The sequence below is a fragment of the Rattus norvegicus genome, chromosome 1 (assembly GCF_021556685.1).
Source record: "Rattus norvegicus strain SHRSP/BbbUtx chromosome 1, alternate assembly SHRSP_T2T, whole genome shotgun sequence".
Classification (NCBI taxonomy): domain Eukaryota; kingdom Metazoa; phylum Chordata; class Mammalia; order Rodentia; family Muridae; genus Rattus; species Rattus norvegicus.
The window spans coordinates 76,437,065-76,453,464 of NC_141534.1; the positions used below are offsets into that span (position 1 = coordinate 76,437,065).

General features: G+C 44.8%; 1 protein-coding gene across 12 annotated transcripts; it reads left to right on the top strand.

Annotated features, from left to right (window-relative positions):
- The first annotated feature begins 573 nt into the window (after positions 1–573).
- Positions 574–12,441, top strand: Pira12 (paired-Ig-like receptor A12). 12 transcript variants are annotated; one of them, XR_015649649.1, is made up of 9 exons: positions 574–735; positions 881–916; positions 1,081–1,368; positions 1,507–1,812; positions 2,520–2,804; positions 2,931–3,239; positions 3,418–3,714; positions 3,942–4,244; positions 9,527–10,072. XR_015649649.1 is itself a non-coding variant. In XM_087606348.1 (9 exons), the coding sequence occupies exons 1-9, from the start codon at positions 702–704 to the stop codon at positions 6,972–6,974; spliced, it is 1,782 nt and encodes a 593-aa protein (XP_087462474.1). In that variant the 5' UTR covers positions 651–701; the 3' UTR covers positions 6,975–7,392. The 12 variants fall into 12 exon arrangements, 9 of the variants coding, with proteins under 9 accessions (XP_087462499.1, XP_087462481.1, XP_087462492.1 ...); XR_015649647.1 differs by lacking the exon at positions 9,527–10,072 and adding an exon at positions 7,190–7,392; XR_015649648.1 differs by lacking the exon at positions 9,527–10,072 and adding an exon at positions 7,274–7,392.
- Positions 12,442–16,400: the final 3,959 nt, after the last annotated feature.

The window sequence follows — 16,400 nt, forward strand, 5'->3', positions numbered from 1 at the left end:
GCCGGATCATAATTTTTTTTAAAAAGTCCAATAAAAAAAGGCCTGAGGTTAATCATTAGGATTGACATTGTACAAAGAAAACAGAATGCTGAAGGTCTATTCTAACCCCCAGACATGTGCTTTGACAAATATGCAGATACAATTATATCATATGTGTATATACAATATTAATATATACAAATATGCATTTATATATACATATATGTAATTGTTATGCCCAATTGCAATGCATCACTTGAGAGTATTAAAAAGACTTTAAATCTCATTCCAAACAGGAATCCAACCTATCTCAGAAACATCAAAAATGTTGAAAAGAACAAAATGTTTGACTTATAAATGTGAAAATGAACAAAGCAAACCACACTAAAGTTTGTATTTTTGTATAAGTTGTTTATATATGTCTGTTACAAGATGGCTCTGACAGTGATGTGCACAGGTGAGGCAGACACTGGTGGGCTGAGGAAATGTCACCTGTGTAAGTCCTGATTTCAGAGGGTCTATTGCCTGGCCCTGTCACAGCATTAAGGAAGTAAAGAGCAGGGTGCCAGAGGAGGTCAGTTCTTCTTCCTGTGGGGCTGTGGTAATATGACCATGTCATGGGGACTGCCCTGCCTCCAGGGCCACACCCTCTTCCCAAACCCTTCAGAAAGGCTCTGTATCTCTGTTCTCAAGCAGAGTTGCAGCCTCTGAGAGGAGATGCGATGACCTTCACCTGCAAAGCCCTGCTCTGTCTTGGTGAGATGTGAAGAGAGGAAGGGGATACTGAGGTCTGGAAATTATCAGGGCCTAGAGCTGAGGAATCAGGAAACCTCAGAATTTGCAGAGGGAAGGAGTTGATCAAATTTCAGGGACAAATTTCTCACAGGAAACTCTTTTCCAGGAATGACTCTGGGCCTCTGGATCACAGTGCTGACAGGTGAGTGTCACCATCTCTCCTGACCTGCTCTTCTCTTCCTATCCAGGAGCCATGCCTGGGCCATGGGTGTGAAGTAACACTACATGTGTGTTAGTCCTGAGGGTAACCTGAGGGCCATGGGGTTAAGGACTGCAAACAGAGGATTGCTGCTCTTTTTCTTTCAGAGTTCCTCCCTAGGCCAATCCTTAGAGTACAGCCAGACACTGTGGTCTCTACACAGAGTAAGGTGATCTTCTTCTGTGAGAGGAGTCAAGGAGCCGAACTTTATTGTCTCTATAAAAAGGGAAATCCACGAAATCCACGGTGCAAAGAAATTCGACCTAAACCTGGCAAGAAGGTTGAATTCTCCATCTCAAAAATTGACCCGTACCATGCAGGACATTACCACTGTTATTATCAGATCCATGGTCAATGGTCAGAGGACAGTGATGCGCTGGAACTGGTAGTGACAGGTAAGAAGAAAAAGTAATGCCCCACCCTCAGGCTTCAATGTCAAGAGGTCAGTCTGATGCCAGAGCTGCACCACCACTTCACAGCCCTGTAGGATGACAAGGCCTGACACATTTCACTGCTTCTGCCTTCTCTCCTAGGAGCACACAGTAAACCCAGGCTGTCAACCCAACCCAGCCCTGTGGTGAGCTCAGTACAGAAGGTGACCCTCCAGTGTGTGTCAGGGCAGAATTATGACAGGTTCATTCTGACTAAGGAAGGACCACAGGAGCTCCTCTGGAGGCAGGACTCACAGTATAACTATGATACTGGGATTTCTCAGGCCTTCTTTTCTGTACCACCAGTGACCTCCAGCCAGAGGTGGGCATTCAGATGCTACAGCTATGACAGTAGCAATCCACAGGTGTGGTCAGAACCTAGTGAAACCCTGGAGCTCCTGGTCTCGGGTGAGAAACCACAGCCTTCCCACTTAATGGTGAGGTGAAACAGTGCTCATGGAGGACTTGATGTTTCTAGGTATGCCAGGTATGATGAAGTGTGATGGGTGCCTCTTCAGACCCAAGGTGAAGCATCCTTTCCCCTCAGGTACCAGCCATATGACAGATGTGGCATAGAATAGTTTATTTAGGGACATGGGAAGAGGAGTTGAGGATAGATAGAGAGAAAAAGAGAGGAGAGAGAGGGGGAGAGAAAGAGAGACAGAAAGAGAGAGACAGAGAGAGGGGGGACAACGAAGAACACTTTTAAATTGAGGAGGGAGGGGGAATGGGAAAAGGGACAGAAGAGAGAAAAGGACAGAGAGAATAAGAGTGTAAGGAGGGGGCCAAACAATTCTTCTATGTTAAGCCGGCCTACCTGACTACTGCCAGGTAGATGTTGGGTAGAGCCTAGAAGGAATGCTAACACTTGATGTATGTTGCATGTGAGGAGCCAGGCCTCTTTAGACCAATGAGAGAGCACAGGAGACAGTGTGACTTGAGGTAGATTTCAATGCAGAAAGTAGTACTAAAACTCAGGGTATCCAGAAGGAAGATGAGTCTTCACAAGACTTTGTCCTACTCTGGATCACCTTAAATGCCATACATCTCCAAGTGTGACTTTCTCTGTGCCACTTTCAAACACACCCACCTGCTTCTCTCCTACTTCCTTGTAGGGAACCTACCCAAACCCATCATCAAGGTTGAACCAGGCTCTGTGGTCACTCTAACTAGTTCCATGACCATCTGGTGTCAGGGTACCCTGGATACAGAAGTGTATTTTCTGTATAATGAAGGGAGCCATTCAACCTGAAGCACAGAGACTCTACAAAAGCCTGGGAACAAGGGCAAGTTCTTTTACCCTTCTGTGACAGGAGAACATGCAGGGAAATATTGTTGTTATTGGTACAGCTCAGCTGGTTGGTCAGAGCCCAGTGACACCCTGGAGCTGGTGGTGACAGGTAAGGAGACAGACAGATTCCCAACTCTAGGCTCTGATCTCAAGAATATTACCTTCCCACAGAGTGGACTCAGAGAATACTGTGACTGTGTGAGAACATGTAGCAAACTGCTTCCTCCTCTCCTAGGAATCTATGACTACAATGAACTCAGGCTGTCAGTACTGCCCAGCCCTGTGGTGACAGTGGGAAGGAACATGACACTGCACTGTGTCTCACATAGTCACTATGATAAATTCATTCTCACCAAGGAAGATCACAAGTTCACCAGCTCACTGGACACACAGTGTATACCTCCTAGTGGACAGTGCCAAGCTCTGTTTGTTATGGGACCCATGACATCAAACCACACCGGGACATTCCGATGTTATGGTTACTACAAGCATACTCCACAGTTGTGGTCAATACCCAGTGAGCCCCTGGAAATTCATATCTCAGGTAAGTTTGCCTCACTGTCCTCCAATCCTTTCCTGAGACCCTAAGCCCTTGTCATGGCTACCTGGAGACGAGGTAGCCCTGCTTAAGTAGAATCTGTGACGTGTGCTGGGCAGGATAGGAGAGCAAAGGTGTTTGATAAGATCCAAACATCAGTCCACAGCTGTCACCTTCCCTCTAGGGCTGTCCAAGAAGCCCTCTCTGCTAACTCACCAAGGACACATCCTGGACCCTGGAGTTAACCTCACACTGCAGTGTTGCTCTGACATCAACTATGACAGATTTGCTCTGTACAAAGTTGGGGGTGCTGACATTATGCAGCACACTAGCCAGTGTACTGACACTGGCTTCTCCATGACCAACTTCACACTGGGCTATGTAAACCACTCTACTGGAGGCCAATACAGATGCTATGGTGCACACGACCTCTCCTCTGAGTGGTCAGCATCCAGTGATCCCCTGGACATCCTGATCACAGGTGAGGATCTATAGAGATTCAATCAGGTACCTAGCTTCTGCTCAGGCTCTCATGGGGGAACCTACTAGCTAAGGGCTGGATGAGGGGCAGGGACGTTGGGGAGGAACAGAGGCAGAGGCAGATCAGCAGGTAAAAGAGACTGAGTTTGATGTTCTTTAGGGTGAAATCGTGTGTGGTTTGAACTCAGAATAAGGAAGCCAGCCTCTGATCATCCCTCTTCTGTTTAGGACAACGTCATCATGCACCTTCCCTCTCAGTGATGCCCAACTCCACAGTACACTCAGGAGAGAATGTGACCCTGCTGTGTTGGTCAATGTACTTTGTGGACACTTTCATTCTGTCCAAGGAGGGATCAGGCCAGCCACCCCTTCGACTAAAATCAAAGTTTCAAGATCAGCAGTACCAGTCAGAATTCTCCATGAGTGCTGTGACCTCCACCCACTCGGGCACCTACAGGTGCTATGGTTCTCTCGACTCAGCTCTCTACCTGTTGTCATTTGCCAGTGCCCCTGTGGAGCTCATAGTCTCAGGTAAGGTTGTTCTGACATCTCAGAGTGACTTAAATACAAAACATAGATCTTTTGACTTCAGGGGTATTAAGAGGACAACATGAATGGTTAGTCCAAAGGCACATTCAACAGCATAGAACTGGATGTCAGCAATAATCCTTCATGTAATAGTCCCTCTGTCTTAGGCCACTTACAGGACATAAGTAGCACACACAGCAGGAAGAATATCCTCTTCTTGTTCTGTCTCCAAGATGCGTTGAAGCCTCCAGCTGGCCAACTAAAAGGTTCATCACAACAGCCTGTAAGTATTAGGCACCACATTATAGGGAATATGCGGCAAACACAGGCAGCCTACGAAATAGCTCTTGTTAATCACAGTTCTCACTTCTGTCACTTGAATTCATGAGTATGAAAGACCAACAAATATTCCAAAGGACAATCCATATGCTAAGGCTTAACTGTTGAACTACAAATGATAGCATCCAAAGAGACACAGTTAGCCTCTCCCTGGATGATGGGGCAAGTGTGTAAACTTATGAGGAAATAACCTAGAAATTCGCCTCTCCATGATTGCCTGAAGAAACATTACACCTGCACAGAGTCAGGCCCAAGAAGGCTAATAAAGATTTTTTGGCACATCGACCCAGAGAGGCTATACCTAATTCCAGGCTTGATACAGTTGCTTCAGTAGATTTTACTTGGACAAGCCCTATCTCTCTCTCTGTCTCTCTCTGTCTCTCTCTGTCTCTCTCTGTCTCTCTCTGTCTCTCTCTGTCTCTCTCTCTGTCTCTCTCTCTGTCTCTCTCTCTGTCTCTCTTTCTCTGTCTCTCTCTCTCTATCTCTATCTCTCTCTGTCTCTCTCTCTGTCTCTGTCTCTCTCTCTCTCTCTCTCTCTCTCTCTCTCTCTCTCTCTCTCTCTCTCTCTCTCTCTCTCTGGGCTGCTGTTCCTTTAGTATAAATGAGAGAAGCCTGGTTCACATGTCTTAGTTTTTTCTGTGCTAGTGGTGGCTGTGACCTCTCCAGAGGAGGTCTCCAAAACCTGATTCTGCAGTGAGTCTCACCAAAACCCTTCTGTTCAATGGCAAGGGTGTGCCATGTTGTGATGGAAGGGGATTCACACCACTTCAGTCTTGCTCAGGAGGCATAATTCTAGGACTCTGTATAAGGTCTGTGACCTGAAAACTCAGGAACATCTTCTGGTGCTATAGATACCTCCACTCATCCCTATTTCTCCTGGATATAGGACTGACTCTGGAGTTTGTGGTCCCAGGTGAGGTGATCCAGATCTTTCTGAGCTGAAGGAGTATCTCAGCATTCTCCATTTACTATAATTATTAGCGAGCATAGAGTTGGAAAGTCTGTAGAGTGAGAGTCAGATGGGTATTTGCCTTCATGATGATGGGGGATAACCTGAATCATTCTAGGGATGCTCACTACACTCCCTGCTAATGAAATCCGGAGGTGTCATGTAGTTTGAAGCAGCATTTTGGGGAGGCCACAGACAGTTATAAGATCCTAAGCAGGAACTGGTCCACAGTGACAACATTCTGCACACCCACAAATAAGCAGTATATACAGGATCCTTGTCAGGCCCTTGCTCGCACTGCAACCATAGCCCATGGTGTCTACAGGACAAGACACAGCCAGAACTGGTCCACAGTGACAACATTCTGCACACCCACAAATACACAGTACACATAGGATCCTTGTCAGGCCCTTGCTCGCACTGCAACCATAGCCCATGCTGCCTACAGGACAGGATAGAACCTTGGTGTAACAGTCACAATTGTTCTATATTATCCTTCTGTTTAAAGCAGACTTGAATCTGCACATAAACTCTTTCAGACAAAATTTTCCATGAGAACTAGAACATAACATTTTTCAAAGTAAGGAAAATAAAATTCAACACTTGCAATCAAACCTATGGCATTGGGAAGCCTGAAACCTTTCCTTCTGAGTGAAATAAAGGAAATTAGTCAGCCTTTATTTGAAAGGTGACAGCTAAGAATGTCCTCTGCTAGGCCTTGGTACACCTGTCTAAAGTAGATACGTTTTTTTGAATGGGATCTCCAGGGATTCTCTACCACTCACCCTTGACTCTTCTGGAGCATGGGGGATCATCACCACTCTCTACTAACAGTGTGACTCATCCTGTTGTCATAATAAATATTTATTGTAAAGCCACGAAAACTAAGATGTACATGTATCAGGCTTAGGATCTATGCATAACAAAAAATAGCTGTGGTATATGGGGAACTCTTAGGTAAAATCCCAATTGTCTACCTTTCACTCTCTGGTTTACACATGCACGTGCACAAACACACACACATGCACACACATACACATACTACCTCCAGAGGAATGGTTTGAAATGGAAGGGTCTCCATGTCACAAGGGAACCAACACTCACCAAAAAGATATAATCCTAATAGGAATCTGCACAACCTCCAATGGGCTCACCAGAAACAGCACACTAAAACCTGCCTTTCATTGCTCACCACAGTAACCTGGGGGAACTGCCTGAATGAATTGTCAATTTATTCTACTCTGAAATTATGGGTATCACTGGTATATCATTGGGTTTTTTATTAGCACAATCATCTTGAAGAATTTAGTAAGAATAAGAGAGGGGACACAGCTATGCCACAGGGAAGATTCAACCCAGAACTCCTTGGTCTTGTATGGCAAGAATGGAGGGCATCTACAATAAATGGCGACATGGAACTCAGAAGAAACACAAAGGTCTCTTAAGTACACACACATTCTATTCTTCTATTCTGGGGACCAGCTCATACAGTCTGTCCAGCCTAGAACATTCCCAAACCTCAGACAGTTAAATAAAGAGAATTCCACCTCATAGCATGGGAAAGAATAGAACCTTATCCTCTTTGGAAAAACAGGGCCCCTGGATGGATGCTTCATTAGAAAATTTTGATCATCCCTATCTTCTGTGTCTAATACCACAGCTCCAGAGAACCGGGATCACACAATGGAGAATCTCATCAGGATGGGAATGGCTGTCCTGGTCCTCATAGTCCTTTCGATTCTAGCCGCTGAGGCCTGGCATAGCCATAGACAGACCCACCATGCAGATGGGAAATAATCTAAAGAGAAATCAGGACATCTTTCAAAGTTCTACACTCTGGGAAATAAATCTGATGATCCAAAATTTTGTCAGAAAAAATGTGTTAATAGAATGTCCAGGGAGCAAAAGTATTTGGGGTTCAGGAGAAAGAAGACTTCTGATGAGGTGCTTCCTTGGTAAACAAATTATTGTTCCTCACATGCTGGGGGCCTTTGCTTCCTGAACCCCCTCCTTTTTTCTTTGTCGTTATTAGTTGAATCAGAACTGTGGCTGGCTCCTGAGTAGCAGCCTCTTTTTTTTCATTTTATCTGCAAAGTTATTTCCCCTGTGAAAGTCTCTTCATTTTGGTGTCCTTGGAAATGGATGACACTCTCGTTTAGTGGTTTAAGGAGAGCCTCTAAGAGTGTCTTGATCTCGGATGTGTTCTTAATTGTTTGCCGTTGGACGTCAGGAGCCCCATCTACTGAATTATTGCCGCTTGTATATGAGTGATGCCAGTGCATACCTGCTTTGAGTGTAGTTGTTGATTAACTTTCCAGCTCCCAGTTCTAAGGACTTGGTGAAAGAGATTTGTTCTGCTTTCTGGTCTGAAGTTCCAGACGGCAATGGTTCTGCCAAGAGCACTTGTCACCTGTCTACCACAGCCATTCCAGCCTTGCACTGCCCATCTAGGGGATAGCTGCTGCTGTCAGTGAACCAAGTAACCTGAGTCTCAGACAGTGTCTGGTCAAGAGATCTTTCCTCCACCCCTGTTTCTCTGCCAGGTCCTGCGAACAGTCATGGGCATGTACCTGAGCATCAGGGTCAGGTAATTGAGTAGCTGGGTTCAGGGTCACTGGAGGTGCAAACTTGACTCAGTCGAGTTCAGCAACAAAATCTGCTAGTGAGTCACATGGGTGATAGTGAGCCACCAGACAGCGGGCTGGTGCACCACACTCTCATGGGCATGGGGAGGCTCTCACAGTCAAATCCTGCCCAAAGTCAGCTTATCTGCATCCTTGATCAGGCATGCCACCGCTGCTATTATCCTCAGACAGGCAGGTCATCCAGCTCCTACTGGGTCCATTTTCTTTGATAGGTAAGTAGTGGGGCGTTTCGATGGGCCCTATGATTGAGTCAGCCATCCCTCAATTCTCATCCATAAACAGATGAAAGAGCTTCCTGATATCAGGCAGCCTGAGCTCAGGTGCATTCAGAAGATCCCTCTCTCTCCTTTGTCCCAGAAAAAGGGCTGTCCAGCCTTAGTCAAAGAGTATAGAGGGGACGCTAGCTTGGCACCCAGGAATCCAAAGCCTACCAAAATCAGCCATCTCCAAAAATTCTCACACGTGTTTGGGGTGTTAGGGGCAGTGACACGAAGGATGGCATTTTTTCCAGCCTCTGATAACCTGTTCCTCCCATCCTCTAACAGGTACCGCAGGTAGCTCTAAACTTACATTGACAGATTTGGACTTTCTTGGCTGAAGCTCAATAACCCAATCCACTCAGTTCTGTCAGCAGCTGCTTAGTGTCTCTGAGACAGTATGCCTCGGTCTCTGCTGGAAGATCATCTATATATTGCCCAAGGGTCACATGTGGGTTAGTCTCATGATAGATGGTGATGTCACGATATAGGGCCTCCATCAAAGGGTTGGAGAATTGGTGAAGTCCGGTGGTAGACTGGTCCAGATGAGCGGGCATGTGTTCCCCTCTCAGGATCTTGCCATTCAAAATCAAAGGACTCTTGTCTTTGGGGAGTCAAGGTTAGGCACAAGAAAGCATCTTAGATTCTTTCATTGTGTCTGTCATTCATTTTACTTCAAAGTGAGTGACTCTGTGGATGGTTCTGAGAACAGTTCTTGTTAAAGAGGTGGGTAATATTAACTCACCTTCAGTCAATCCTTACCAGCCCATTTAATTTAATTTCTTTTGTGAAGTAATCTAAAGAGAAAACAGGTCATCGTTCAATGTTCTATACTCTGGGAAATAAATCTGATGATCCAAAACTTTCTTTCAGAAAAATATGTTGTGATAGAATGTCAAGGGAGTAAAAGTAAAAGTGGTTGGGGTTGTGAGGAAAGAAGTTTTATGATGAGGGCAGGTATCAGTTGTTCTAGGTGGTTCAGGTAGCACTGGGGCCAATCTACAGATGGGCTGTTTCCTTTAAGGTTGCCTCTTTAGAAGCCCTTTCAGCCTGGCTGTTATCTCTAACTATGAGGGCCTGTGTTAACATTATTAGCTTGGACCATTGCATTGAAGTGGAGGAAGTGACTGAGTCCAGGTACATTTACATTGCCTGCACTGCCCCTGATCTCCTATGACCCTCATGGATGAAGCTGCTTCTATCCATAAACCAAGTCTGGTCTGTCTCTGAAAGAGGAGCATCATATTGATGGAGTGGACAATCTAAGTCAGGGTCAGGCAGGAGAATCACAAAGTTCAGGGAAACAGGTGGCTGGAAAACCAATTCAGCCGGGATTGATTAGTAAAGTCTGATAATGAAGCATGTAGGCATTACTGAGCCATCGATCAGAATTGTAGGGAAGGAGAGACAATCATGAGTCACAAACTTAATTTATTAAATCTTGCAATTTCTTTTCTCCTGGATCCCGAGGATTTGTTGGCTAGAAGAGCTCTAATTAATTTTTTCCTGTCTTGACCTGCATGTTTCTCTATTCTCCCTGCACCTTCAACTTTACACTAACATTTGGCACTAATTGATGAAAGTCAGGGCTACCACGCTAGAATTCTGTTTTCCTTTACCAAATATCATATTGAAACCTTGGCCAAAATATTGCTGAGCCCTGCTTACAGAGCCTAAGGCACATCTGGAAATGTTCCCCACCCTTAAGCATATTGAAGCCCTAATCTGGGTTGGTTCCCTGCAGGGCCAGGAGCCAGTTTCTTGGCCTCTGTCTGTGATGAAGAGAATCTGTAAGAGCTTTTGGGAGCTTAGGTGTTAACTTTCCTAAGCTCTACCCCACAGTTACTTGGTAACAGCTGGGAATGCCTTACACTATAAGGGGGGTTGTTTGCCCCCTCCTTACTTTCTCTCTATCTCTTTTTTCTTTTATTTTAATGACTTGGAGATGATATTTTTTTCAGACAAGGAACAAGCATTTCTCTTGGCAAGAAGGATAGCTATTTACTGAACAAAATGAGTGACCAGGAGTCAAATGAAGGTCTGTTAAGGGATATATATATGCCCACTTGGGACTCTCTTGTCAGGGACCCTGGATACTATTATGCAATGTGTCTGCATTTGGCAGAAGGGAAGGGGAAGGGGGATAAGTAGGTATGAACTGTAAAAACCAGAGCCAGTCCTGAGAAAAAAGGAAGTCACTAGGTGATTGCTGGGAAGTGAGCTCAGGACCTCTGGAAGAACAGTCAGCAGCTCTTACCCACTGAGCCATCTCTCCAGCCATAAAACTGATACTGTCAACAAGGTAGGAGATGGCTGCTGGGCTGTAGTTGCCTTTTGTTGGTCCTGTTGATGAAGAGGTATTAGCCAGGAAAAACAGGTATTAGTCGGGAAAAATGACTGAAACATTTTATCCTCTGCTGCTGACAGCCTGTGGAGATAAAAGGTCTCCCTCCAGAGGACATTTAACATCAAAATCAGGTCACTCCAAGTTGTATGAAGTGGTCCTTAGTCCTAACTTCTTTAAAATGAGTCAGAATAAGATTAAGGTGAAAAAAGTCTGTCCTTTGTCAAAAATTTCATCAGTCTAAGTCCAAGAACACAAAGGAAGGCACAGACAATCTGTCCCTGTCACAAACTAAGCAAAACAGATCAACCCATAGGCAGAATACACATAAACCAATTGCCCCCTTCTGCAGGCAGTGTACACAGAGCAGTCTGTCCGACAGACAGAATAACTCAGACAACCTGCTCCTGTCATGAGCAAAATTCACACAGATTCTGGCAACCTTTACAGCTTCAAGCTGGAAAACAGACCAGTCCATCGCTGCCACAGCCAGAATGACTCAGACTATCTGTTTCTGCCACATGAGAGATGCACAGAGATTCAGACTACTTAGGCTATTTGCTCCTGTCACGAGGGAAATGCTCACAGAGTCTAGTGATTTTGCCAGCCCAAGCTGGACCAAAGTCCTAGCAACCCTGTTGGCTCATGCCAGAATCAGGACTGGTGAGGCTGGGCATCCTCCAAGCCCCACCTTAGTTACCATGGTGACTTCATCAGCTCATGCTGGAACCAGAGCCTGAAAGGATGAAAAGTCTTCCTAGTCGTTATCTGATTACACATTAGGTCTCCAAGTCTTCCTGATGCTTGCAAGAATGAACCAAATGGAAAACAGAAAACAAAGAAACTGAAGAGAGGAAACATAGACAAAGAAAATTGAGGAACCTTGCTCGAGCCATCACTCCTCAAATTCAACACTGTCCCATGGGTCTCCCACAAGAGGCGAGTTGCCTGGCCAATTCACCAAATGTGAGGTCAGATCTGAACCTCTTCCAGGCACTCTTGAATCAGACTAATGGAGGAGGTGATCCATGTAAAAGGAAGAGGAGATTAATTCCAAAATGTGGAGGTCAAAACACTTAAAGAGAGATGACCCTGAGAAGTCACTAACAGAGAGTTAGACAACTTGCAAACAATTGGAACAGAATTTGTACAATGTTAACTATGCACATTTGGGGAGCAAAACTACTTTCAAATCTACTCAGTGCATCTTTCGAGATTTTCCTAAGAAGAGATCTATTGAAGTCACAGGTAGCTTTGTGTGATAGTTTGGTAGTTGTTCCACCAAAAAAACAAGCTTTTTTATTCCTGGAAGGGAGGTGTCTTTCTGCTCAGAGGATTATTTTGGGAATTTACCAATTGGCCCCAAAATAACCCCAAAACTGGCTCTAACAGAACAACAGTTTACTCAATGATAACTTGATGAAAAAAGAAATGAAGAAGTTAAAGACATTTTAGAATTTAATGACAAAGAAGGCACAACATACCCAAACTTATGAGACACAATGAAAGCAATGCTAAGAGGAAAACTCATAGCTCTCAATGCCTCCAAAAGAAACTTAAGAGAACATACATCAGCAGCTTGACAGCACACCTAAAGCTCTAGAACAAAAAGAAGCAAATTCACATCAAGAGGAATAGACAGCAGGAAAAAATAAACCTCAGGGCTGAAATCAAACAAATAGAAACAAAAAGAACTATACAAAGAAACAAGAAAACCAGGAACCAGTTCATTGAGAAAATCAACAATATAGATACACCCTTAGCCAGACTAACCAGGGGGAAAAGAGAGTGTATCCGAATTACCAAAATCAAAAATCAAATGGAAGACATTAAAAGAGAATCTGAGTAAATTACAAAAAATCATCAGATCTTACTACAGAAGACTATAATGCCCACAACTACTCTTGCAAGACCCAGAGAAAGCTTGATTCCCAGGAGCTCTGACACACTCAGGTTCCCAGGATCCCAGAACCACAAGATCACAAAAGACACCTGGACTCTGAAAAGTTCTGACACAACCAGAATCATAAGAAAACAGCTTCCAGTCAAAGACTCCTAGGGTAGGTAGCACTGGAGATAACCAGATGGCAAGAGGCAAGTACAAGAATATAAGCAACAGAAACCAAGCCTACAAGGCATCATGAGAACCCAGTTCTCCCCCTACAGCGAGTCCTGAATATCCCATCACATCTAAAAAACAAGATTCAGATTTAACCATATCTCATGATGATGATAGAGGACTATAGGAAGGATATGAATAACTCCCTTTAAAAAATAGAGGAGAGCTCTCTGCCCCCAAACCCCGTGGGAGAGAGACCTCACCGCCTGGTCAGGTGGGCATTCCTGAGGCTGCAGAGCGGAGGAGACCACCAACACTGCCCACCCCTGCCCACATCCCTGGCCCAAGAGAAAACTGTATAAGGACTCTGGGTTCCCGTAGGGGAGGGGCCAGGAGCAGCAGGACCCCTGCGCCTGAGACACCGCCGGAACCTGAAGGAAACAGACAGGATAAACAGTTCTCTGCACCCAAATCCCGTGGGAGGGAGAGCTAAACCTACAGAGAGGCAGATACGCCTGGGAAACCAGAATAAACTGCACTCTGCACACATCCAGACGCCAGAGGAAAACACCAAACGCCATCTGGAACCCTGGTGCACGGAGGCTCCTGGAAAGAGCGGTGCAGATCTTCCCGGGTGCTGCCGCCGCGGAGAGGACTTAGGCAGTACCCCACGAACAAACTTGAGCCTCGGAACCACAGGTAAGACCAACTTTTCCGCTGCAAGAAACCTGCCTGGTGAACTCAGGACACACAGAGGCAAAATTCCTCTAGGACCGAGCACTTCCTGTGTTTACCGGAAGTCCCACACCCGCGGATCCCGGCCCGCAGCAGCTCTCTGCTCCCAAACCCCGTGGGAGAGAGACCTCACCGCCTGGTCAGGTGGGCACTCCCGAGGCTGCAGAGCAGAGGAGATCACCAACACTGCCCACCCCTGCCCACATCCCTGGCCCAAGAGGAAACTGTATAAGGCCTCTGGGTTCCCGTAGGGGAGGGCCCAGGAGCGGCAGGACCCCTGCGCCTGAGACACAGCCGGAACCTGAAGGAAACAGACCGGAAAAACAGTTCTCTGCACCCAAATCCTGTGGGAGGGAGAGCTAAACCTTCAGAGAGGCAGACATGCCTAGGAAACCAGAAGAGACTGCACTCTGCACACACATCTCGGACGCCAGAGGAAAACACCAAATGCCATCTGGAACCCTAGTGCACGGAAGCTCCCGGAAAGGGCCGCACATGTCTTCCTGGTTGCTGCCGCCGCAGAGAGCTCGTGGGCAGCACCCCGCGAGCAAACTTGAGCCTCGGGACCACAGGTAAGACCAACTTTTCTGCTGCAAGTGACCTGCCTGGTGAACTCAAGACACAGGCCCACAGGAACAGCTGAAGACCTGTAGAGAGGAAAAACTACACGCCCGAAAGCAGAACACTCTGTCCCCATAACTGGCTGAAAGAAAACAGGAAAACAGGTCTACAGCACTCCTGACACACAGGCTTATAGGACAGTCTAGCCACTGTCAGAAATAGGAGAACAAAGTAACACTAGAGATAACCTGATGGCGAGAGGCAAGCGCAGGAACCCAAGCAACAGAAACCAAGACTACATGGCATCATTGGAGCCCAATTCTCCCACCAAAATAAACATGGAATATCCAAACACACCAGAAAAGCAAGATCTAGTTTCAAAAGCATATTTGATCATGATGCTGGAGGACTTCAAGAAAGACTTGAAGAACTCCCTTAGAGAACAAGTAGAAGCCTACAGAGAGGAATCGCAAAAATGTCTGAAAGAATTCCAGGAAAACATAAATAAACAAGTAGAAACACATAGAGAGGAGACAAAAAAATCCCTGAAAGAATTCCAGGAAAACACAATCAAACAGTTGAAGGAATTAAAAATGGAAATAGAAGCAATCAAGAAAGAACACATGGAAACAACCCTGGATATAGAATCAAAAGAAGAGACAAGGAGCTGTAGATACAAGCTTCACCAACAGAATACAAGAGATGGAAGAGAGAATCTCGGGAGCAGAAGATTCCATAGAAATCATTGACTCACTGTCAAAGATAATGTAAAGCAGAAAAAGCTACTGGTCCAAAACATACAGGAAATCCAGGACTCAATGAGAAGATCAAACCTAAGGATAATAGGTATAGAAGAGAGTGAAGACTCCCAGCTCAAAGGACCAGTAAATATCTTCAACAAAATCATAGAAGAAAACTTCCCTAACCTAAAAAAAAGATACCCATAGGCATACAAGAAGCCTACAGAACTCAAAACAGATTGGACCAGAAAAGAAACACCTCCCGTCACATAATAGTCAAAACACCAAACGCACAAAATAAAGAAAGAATATTAAAAGCAGTGAGGGAAAAAGGTCAAGTAACATATAAAGGCAGACCTATCAGAATCACACCAGACTTTTCGCCAGAAACTATGAAGGCCAGAAGATCCTGGACAGATGTCATACAGACCCTAAGAGAACACAAATGCCAGCCCAGGTTACTGTATCCTGCAAAACTCTCAATTAACATAGATGGAGAAACCAAGATATTCCATGACAAAACCAAATTTACACAAGATCTTTCTACAAATCCAGCACTACAAAGGATAGTAAATGGTAAAGCCCAACATAAGGAGGCAAGCTATACCGTAGAAGAAGCAAGAAACTAATCGTATGGCAACAAAACAAGAGAAGAAAAGCACTCAAACATAACCTCACATCCAAATATGAATATAACAGGGAGCAATAATCACTATTCCTTAATATCTCTCAACATCAATGGCCTCAACTCCCCAATAAAAAGACATAGATTAACAAACTGGATATGGAACGAGGACCCTGCATTCTGCTGCCTACAGGAAACACATCTGAGACAAAGACAGACACTACCTCAGAGTGAAAGGCTGGAAAACGACATTCCAAGCAAATGGTCAGAAGAAGCAAGCTGGAGTAGCCATTCTAATATCAAATAAAATCAATTTTCAATTAAAAGTCATCAAAAAAGATAAGGAAGGACACTTCATATTCATCAAAGGAAAAATCCACCAAGATGAACTCTCAATCCTAAATATTTATGCCCCAAATACAAGGGCACCTACATACGTAAAAGAAACCTTACTAAAGCTCAAAACACACATTGCACTTCACACAATAATAGTGGGAGATTTCAACACCCCACTCTCATCAATGGACAGATCATGGAAACAGGAATTAAACAGAGACGTAGACAGACTAAGAGAAGTCATGAGCCAAATGGACTTAACGGATATTTATAGAACATTCTATCCTAAAGCAAAAGGATATACCTTCTTCTCAGCTCCTCATGGTACTTTCTCCAAAATTGACCATATAGTTGGTCAAAAAACGGGCCTCAACAGGTACAGAAAGATAGAAATAATCCCATGTGTGCTATCAGACCACCACGGCCTAAAACTGGTCTTCAATAACAATACGGGAAGAATGCCCACAAATACGTGGAAATTGAACAATGCTCTACTCAATGATAACCTAGGCAAGGAAGAAATAAAGAAAGAAATTAAAAACTTTTTAGAATTTAATGAAAATGAAGGT

Coding starts and splice junctions, on each gene's coding strand:
- Pira12 (XM_087606348.1), top strand. CDS start 702: ATGACCTTCACCTGCAAAGCCCTGCTCTGTCTTG. Junction 3,240..3,417: donor CCTGGAAATTCATATCTCAG/GTAAGTTTGCCT, acceptor CCTTCCCTCTAG/GGCTGTCCAAGAAGCCCTCT. Junction 3,715..3,941: donor CCTGGACATCCTGATCACAG/GTGAGGATCTAT, acceptor TCTTCTGTTTAG/GACAACGTCATCATGCACCT.